This window comes from Pongo pygmaeus, chromosome 7 (genome assembly GCF_028885625.2).
Source record: "Pongo pygmaeus isolate AG05252 chromosome 7, NHGRI_mPonPyg2-v2.0_pri, whole genome shotgun sequence".
Lineage (NCBI taxonomy): Eukaryota > Metazoa > Chordata > Mammalia > Primates > Hominidae > Pongo > Pongo pygmaeus.
In genome coordinates this window covers 109,645,597-109,653,944 of record NC_072380.2, presented here as the reverse complement: position 1 = coordinate 109,653,944, position 8,348 = coordinate 109,645,597, and the positions used below count along the sequence as shown (strand labels likewise).

Sequence of the window (8,348 nt, the reverse complement as noted above, 5' to 3'; positions counted from 1 at the left end):
AGAGATAAAAGTAAAAAGAGACACAGTCTCCACACTTATATAGTTTACTATCCAATTAGGAACACAAACTACAGTTCCACATAAAGTTAAATATTAATACCCAAGAACAAAACACAGTCCAGTTCAGCAGCACAGACCAAACTCTTAAATACAAAAGCCATGGGGAACTGGGTGGCTTAGAGCAGAGGGGTATTTTTATAAATTATTTCCCTTCATCTGATGCTTATCTCTTTGACATGATGAAAAAAGGCTCAAGGCAGATTGTATAATAAACACATTGCAATGGCCCAGCCCTGTGTTAATCCTGCAGTGGTTTAGCCATTGGTGACTGCTACATGACGCAGATGCTGATGCTGGATTAAGACTCTTGACAACAGAGATGGGTTGATCTGTGAGTGTTCTAAGAAGTGGGCCAACCCATCAATGTCTAAAGTCTGTAGAGGGTTGGCAAATGCGTCAGATGATTTTTAAATTTTTTTTCTGAGGTTTACGGAGAGTTTCAGGCTGTGATTATCCAGCTTAAGAGGTAATTTTGTAAAAGAACTGGTACAAAACAGGGTGTGCCCCACTGCCAAATGAATACTATAGTTAACAAGTACTCTGTGAGATCAAGGACAAGGCTGCTTATTGTGGTCTGGGGTGATCACAGAAGGCCTTGGGAAGAAATTATTATGAAAGGGCCTTCAACAAGAATTTAAGATAATCCTTGCACTAATTAATCCCTTTTAAGTCAACTATTCATTCTCCCAACTTAATTTTTAAATTTGTCACTCTAAATTCTTACTTACAGACTGTCTCTGAATGGTGCGCTGTAACAAAAGATAATTTTTTGGCTAAATTATGAGTTTAGTAGGTTTCCATGAGTTGATCTGAGAATACAGCATCTATAGCATTGCTTCTGTGGGAAAAGGGGAGCTATTCTGAAAGTCAGACAATCATTTACAAACCCATTTTTGAAAACTCTGCTCTGATTGGTTCTTTCTTTCAACAAGTATTTATTAAGTGCTCTTGATATGTCAGACACTGTTGCAGGCACTGAGGATACATCAGTGAACAAAACAAAAATCTCTTCCCTCATGGAGCTGACATTCTAGAGAGAAGAGATAGTTAATAAGCATAATAAATAATTGGTATAGTGTGTTGGAATAAAGAAAAAGAGTGGGATAAAAGGGATGGGGTGGGTGGCAATTCTAAATAGGATGGTCATTGAGAAGGTGACATTTAAGCAAAGTGTGAAGGCAGCTGGCCAAGGCCACCAACCACATCGGGAAAGAGCATTTAAGGTAGAAGGAACGAGCCAGTGCAAAGGCTCTGAGGCAGGAGTTTACCTAGTGAGTTTAAGAACAGCAAGGAAACCAGTGTAGCTAGAGGTGGGAGAGAGGAGAGAGAAGATGAGGTCAGAGAGGTAACTCATGTAGTGGCAGGTAGAGGACTTGCCAGATCATACAGGGCCTTGCAGGCTATTCTAGAGCTTTTGAGAAAATGAGGGATCACTTGTATTAGACCGGCTTAAAATAGGGTCATCTGTATAAAAATAATTCCTCTTTAAATTGTTTCCTTAAACTTAGGGGTGTATACAGATCACCCAGGATCTTGTTAAAATTCAAATTCTGACTTAGTAGGTCTGGGGAAAGGCCTGAGATTCTGCATCTTTAACAAGCTTTCAGGTGATATCAGGCTGCTGGTCCACAGCCACACTTTGAGTAATGAGGTCCCGGGGCTTTTGGGCTTCTCTCTCCACTAGCTGGTTACAAGGGCCTTTTTGTTCCCTTTGAGCCTGAAAAGACCACCTCAAAAGGTTTTTCTTTATATTTTTACATTAGCCACGGGTCCCCTCACTATTCATGGTCCTATTACCTCGCTAGTAAGAGCGTGGTCCAGGGCTGCCTCCGGGACTATGAGGGAGGTTGTCCGGCTGTTTCCATGCACGGTGTAAGAAGTTTCTAGGGCTTCTGCAGTGCCACGTGGAGGCTCAGCTTCTGAACCTCAATCTGCTCCCTGAATAATAATTTCACCTCTGACCACATTCTTATCTTACTCCAATTACAGGAGCTCTAATACAGGTCTTCACTTCTGGTCCTATACCTAGAGTGATAGTCCAGTTCTGTAAACTGAGGCAGCTGGGGGACTTGGGTGATGTTCCCAGGCAGAAGAGGTGGTCAGGTGGTCCACGGAAGCCTGTTTGTTAAGGAGCGAGGCTGATTTCTTAAGAGCCAGCCCAGTAATTGACAGCGCAAGTCTGGAAGGACTTGCCATTTCCAAATATAAGGCATAGGATAATACGGAATCCCATGGGCTTGAGTTTGAATTGTGCTTCCATCCCTTACTGTGTAACCTGGGGAATGTGCCCAGGTGTCTCTGAGCTGCAGTTTTCTTATCTCGAAAATGGGAATGATATCAACACCTCCTTTGTAAATTGAGATAATGCATTTAAAGCACCTAGTAAAGTGCCTGGCACAAATGATACAAAATACTAGTTGCCATTATTTTTATAATTTCTACTATCTTCTCACTACGTACCAAATCACTTTGACGCCCGGCATTATAGCATCCACCTTTACGTTCTCAGGAGTTAAGGTACCAGAGCAAATCCCTCAGCAAAGGTGTTCAAAGAGAGACACACACGCCTGAGCACTTTCTTCATGGCAGATGCCACAAGAGATAACTGGAGGGGCTGAAGATGTTTAGTTTAGAAAACAGGTGATGGGGGACAGGTGGTGATGGCTCTTAGCGTTGCCTTGTTCAAGGAGACCCTGAGGGCACGATGAGCCCGCGAGGAAGAGATGAAAGGGCAACACCCACCCTGAGCGCATATCAGAGAAACTCTCCGAGACCTAAAGCGAGTCCGCGCGAGATGGGGGTGGGAGCGCCCGCGGGGGTGGTCTCCTGCGCAGCCGCAGCGGCGGCGCCAATCACTGGGCGCATCCCGTCCTCTCGCGACGGTACAGTTGCACGGTCGTGACGTCGGCGGTTGCCGTGGAGAGACTCGCTCGGTCCTGACCGAGAGCTGGCGTCAGGAGCCGCAGGGTCACAGCGTGGCTTTGAAGCTGCCTACGCCGCCACCATGAGCGGCCGAAGTCGGGGTCGAAAGTCCTCCCGCGCGAAAAACCGGGGCAAAGGCCGCGCCAAAGCCCGAGTCCGCCCTGCTCCGGACGACGCCCCGCGCGACCCGGACCCTTCACAGTACCAGAGTCTCGGGGAAGACACCCAGGCGGCACAGGTGCAGGCTGGCGCGGGGTGGGGTGGCCTGGAAACCGCTGCGTCCGCGCAGCTCCTCCGGCTCGGGGAGGAGGCCGCCTGCCGGCTCCCCCTGGACTGTGGCCTCGCGCTGCGGGCCCGAGCTGCGGGGGACCGGGGGCAGGCCGCGGCCAGGCCCGGCCCGGGGAAGGCCGCATCTCTCTCGGAGCGCCTGGCCGCAGACACTGTCTTCGTGGGAACAGCGGGAACCGTGGGAAGGCCGAAAAATGCCCCCCGCGTTGGAAACCGGCGTGGTCCTGCCGGGAAGAAGGCCCCAGAAACCTGTAGCACCGCGGGGAGGGGGCCTCAGGTCATAGCTGGTGGGAGGCAGAAGAAAGGGGCGGCAGGGGAGAATACCTCGGTCTCAGCTGGGGAGGAAGAGAGGGATGCAGGGTCGGGGCTCCCAGCGACGGAAGGCAGCATGGATACGCTGGAGAACGTGCAGCTGAAGCTGGAGAACATGAACGCCCAGGCGGACAGGGCCTACCTTCGGCTCTCCAGGAAGTTTGGGCAGTTGCGACTGCAGCACTTGGAGCGCAGGAACCACCTCATCCAAAATATCCCGGGCTTCTGGGGGCAAGCATTTCAGAACCACCCTCAGCTAGCATCCTTTCTGAATAGCCAAGAGAAAGAGGTACTGAGCTACTTAAACAGCTTGGAAGTGGAAGAGCTCGGCCTTGCCAGATTAGGCTACAAAATCAAGTTCTACTTCGATCGCAACCCATATTTCCAAAATAAGGTGCTCATCAAGGAATATGGGTGTGGTCCTTCTGGCCAGGTGGTGTCTCGTTCTACTCCAATCCAGTGGCTCCCAGGGCATGATCTCCAGTCCCTAAGCCAGGGAGACCCAGAAAACAACCGTAGCTTCTTTGGGTGGTTTTCAAACCACAGCTCCATTGAGTCTGACAAGATTGTGGAGATAATCAACGAAGAATTGTGGCCCAATCCCCTGCAGTTCTACCTTTTGAGTGAAGGGGCTCGTGTAGAGAAAGGAAAGGAAAAAGAAGGCAGGCAAGGTCCAGGAAAGCAGCCAGTGGAGACTACTCAGCCTGGGGTGAGCCAATCCAACTGATCCTGCACAAGTCTCCCTGCTGCCTCCTGCTGGGCTTCTCCTGGTTGACTACATATTTGGCTCTCTGCCTTCTCTTCATGTTGGCCTCTGTGTACTTTAGACCCTTTGGACTTTAGTTACAAGAATATGGCATTTATGATCATGTTCTTTTGCCTCCCATAGCCTCTTGCTTTTCTATGTTAGTGTCACATGTTATGTGATCGCACCCGGACTGTTCATATGTTAAGCACACATACTTTAGATGTGTGCTGCCTGTTATCTACATTGCCTGGACCTTGTTCTTGGCTCTGGCCTTTCCTACTTGTCTTTAACATGGACACTCATGAGTCATCCTCCAGGACGACCAGTGCATCCTCAAGCTCTGCTCCTTCAGGGCCAGTGACTTGCTGGGCTTCGTGTTCATGCTGGCCGTGCATGTCATCTATGCAAGCGTTTCCATTGCCACTGCAGAATGAAGCCAGTGCACATGGTATTAGTCATCAGCCAGAACTTCCTGTTCTGTGGGTCTGGGGTCACCAGCTAAAATGTCACCTGCTTTATTTCTGGCTTTGGCCTGTGGTCCGTGATACCCATCCTGCTTGATGTTCTGCAGAATGGCACTTGACTGCTGGGCATGCATGAAGTTAAGGGCAAGAAACAGTATGCCATGTGTTCTGTACCATCATGTGTCTCTTCTTGCTTCTGGGCCCTTCTACTGGTGAACTTTAATCAAGATCTGCGCCATGCCGTGTCACTGTCAAGCCATTAAGTTTTGTCTGGGTTGCTGTCAGCCCCAGTTGGCTTCGTGGTCAACAAGGACCTCAAGAACTGCCTGTGGACCGAGGCCCCCTACCAGTGCATGAGACAGACACCTACCCTCCCCAGCTTTCCAGGAACCCTACTGGCTGCCAGACTGATGGGCGGGCTGGTATGTGTGGACATGTGTTCACTCTCATTATGCTGTGGCTCCAGGTGAGGGTGAGGACTGGACCTATATAGAATCCAGATACCGTTGTCAACTTCCCTTATTCCCGTCTAAGATGTGAGCAGAGTGCCATAGTAGGGGTTCTGGGAAGAGGTATTTCTGATTTGTGGGCCTCTGCTTGCTTGACTTCAGGTCACTTATACTTCTTACTTTGCTTGCCTGCCTTCTTCCATCCCTCATTTCCTCCCTCTCATTCTTCTTTCCTCCCTCCCTTTCCTGGTAGCCTCCTTTCCTCCCCTTCCGCCTTCCCCTTCCTTCTTTCCTTATTCCTTTTTGTTTTGTATAAATAGTACCACAGAGAAAACAACTGAAAAACCACATTTTTCCGCATACAGCTGGGGAGGTAGCTGAGAACTTGGCACTGCGCACACATACTAAGTTGAGAGTTGAGGAAACCAGAAGGCCAAGTGGATCTGCTGGCAAACCCTGAACCTGTCTCCTGGGCTTGCTCTACAGTTCTGAAGTTGAAAATCCTTTTCATACCTAGCATCTGCTTGAGTTATAAACCCCAAGGCAGCCATGTCATAGACTAGTGTTTACTCTTGTTTTGACTTTGTTTTAATGCTCCCTAAGACCCAAGTGCCTCCTGCTGTTTCCTCCTTTGTGGTAGCCTCTGGCCATCTGGACCTCAATCCCCAGCTTTCCCACTTTCAGCAGTCCTTTGCTCTCTTTGCTTCTACCTCAAATAGCCCCAGGAGTGGGCTTTAGTCTCCAGTATGGAGCATCTCAAGCTTCTCCTGGGGGATGGGGATTGGGATGGGCAGAATCTGTTTTGGATCTCCGGGTTATTTCCAGTGGGTGTAAAAGCGGAGCTGGGCCTTTCCCTCTCTTGTCCCTGAGGGTGGGTAAGAAGGACTGTATCTACACCTGTTCTTCCCTACTTTCTCTTTTGTTAGGGAGGCCTCATTCTAAGTTCCTCAAGAGAGTCCTTGACTTAAAGTTGTAGCAAGGGTGTGCTAGGCGGGGGATTTGGAGCAAAACCGTGGAGTAGGCATGATACTGGTACGGAGTGGGCCTGGAAAATCAGACAGAAATGGCTTGAGAAGCCTCAGGGGGAGCATGCCTGTCTCTCAGTGATAGAGTATGGGAGGGACCTCCCTAGCTTGGAAAAGGAGAATTGAAGGAGTTGTGAACAAATAGGATGCCTAGTTGAGGATGTTCCCAAAGTTTTGTCCAATCTTATCGTTAGTAGATTTTATAAGCCACAGAGACAAACCAGAAACAGAATAATGTTACTTTGGATGCTTTATTTTTTTGTTCTAGGTGTGGCTTTGTACATGCAGAAGAATGCTATATGCTGCACATTTTGCTTTTAAAGTCTTACCACTTTCCCCATTTTAGTCTAATGGGAAGATAGAGCTGTGCAAGTCTGCTTTTTTGTTTTTTGTTATTTTTTTTTGCTCTTTATTATGGACATTTTCAGACATGCACAGAAGTGGAGAGGATGGTCCTTGGATCCCATGTGTCCATCACCTAGCTGCATCACTTATCAGTTATGGTCAACCTGGTTTCATCTGTATCTCCCTCTTTTCACCTGTATTGTTTCTTGAAAATCCAAGATACTATGCCAATGCAACTGTGACTACTTCGGGAGATTGGTAGTCTCTTTTGATGGTGATAGTGATGGGGTGCACTATCATAATCACATCAGGTCTGCTTTTTGCTTTTAATGTTAACTAATGAAGTTCCAGAGATGGGCCTTAGAAATGTGTTTTAAGAATTAACAAGGAGTCTCAAAAAGAAATGAGAGGGATGCTTCCTTTTCCTTGCATCCACAAAACAAGAGAGAGACTGTTCTGTTGTAAAACTCTTTCAAAAATTCTGATATGATAAGGTACTTGAGACCCTTCACCAGAATGTCAGTCTTTTTTTTTCTGTGTAACATGGAAACTTGTGTGACCATTAGCATTGTTACCAGCTTGTACTGGTCTCATAACTCTGGTTTTGGAAGAATAATTTGGAAATTGTTGCTGTGTTCTGTGAAAATAACCTCCCCAAAATAATTAGTAACTGGTTGTTGTACTTGGTAATTTGACACCCTGTTAATAACGCAATTATTTCTGTGTTCTTAAACGTATAAATAGTTGTAAGTTTGCATGCACGATGGAAAAATAAAAACCTGTATCTCTGTTATATTTCTGATTTTCAAAAAAGATTTAGAAGGTTTTAAACAGAGGCTGGGCAGTTGAGAGAATATATACATTGCCCTAGATAAGTGATTCCCAAGCCGCAGACCCTTGCGTGACTAGCTACACAAAAATACATAAAATTTTGATTTCTAGGCCTTTTTCCCAAAGATTGAGATTCTATGATTCTGAGAGGAAGCCAGGTAGCTTAGTTTTTAACATGCTTTCTAGTTGATTCAGAAGCAGTGAACTCCCATTAGAATAATCTAGATTCTATGAATCATCTAGATTCTAGTAGGAATACAGTGCTTCTTAAATTTTAGAGTGCATCTGAATTGTGTGGTGGATCCTGTTAAAATATGCATTCTGATTTAGTAGTTTGGGATGGAACCTGAGATTCCGCATTTCTAACGAGTTTCCAGATGATGACAGTGCTGGTGATCTGTGAACTGCACTTTGAGTCGAAAGGGGGGTGACCTTGAAGGCCCTTTTAAACTTAAGTAATGGTGCTCAACTTTTGTTGCACACTAGAAGTCTGGGAAGCTTACAGAAACACTGCCGGAGCTCCACACAAAGACCAACTAAATCAGAATGGGGTAAGGGGTAGGTCTGGGTGTAGATATTTTTAAAACTTCCCAGGTGATTCTAGTGTTTAGCCAGAGTTGAGAACTACATACTCTGATGCTGTTCATTTCAGATCCGTAACAAGGATCATTTCCCATTAATGAGGAGAAGCAGTGGCAGACAACCAAGTGCCACACTAAGCTGCCCAGCAGAAAATGGACAAAATTAGAAGTGGGTGGTTACTGACAAGAAAATAAAATTGGCTTATATGACGAAGGGTTTTAATAAACATGCAGTGTTCAGGGCATAATAGGTGCTCCAGTGTTGAATGAATGAATGAGTTTAAAGCACTGTTTATATTCAGATGCCTGAGGGCATTTGAATT

General features: G+C 46.7%; 1 protein-coding gene across 2 annotated transcripts in view; it reads left to right on the top strand.

The window, feature by feature from the left end:
* The first annotated feature begins 2,945 nt into the window (after positions 1-2,945).
* TSPYL5 (TSPY like 5) overlaps positions 2,946-8,348 on the top strand; it is an 86,034-nt gene continuing 80,631 nt past the window's right edge. The window contains exon 1 of one of the 2 annotated variants that reach the window (XR_010127264.1): positions 2,946-5,260. Coding sequence is in view for 1 of the 2 variants with exons in the window: in XM_054498059.2 (XP_054354034.1) it covers positions 3,065-4,309 (1,245 nt within the window). In the remaining variant the exon portion in view is untranslated. Of the gene's footprint in view, positions 7,407-8,348 lie in introns of those variants that run through there. The other variant, XM_054498059.2, reaches the window with a different exon arrangement.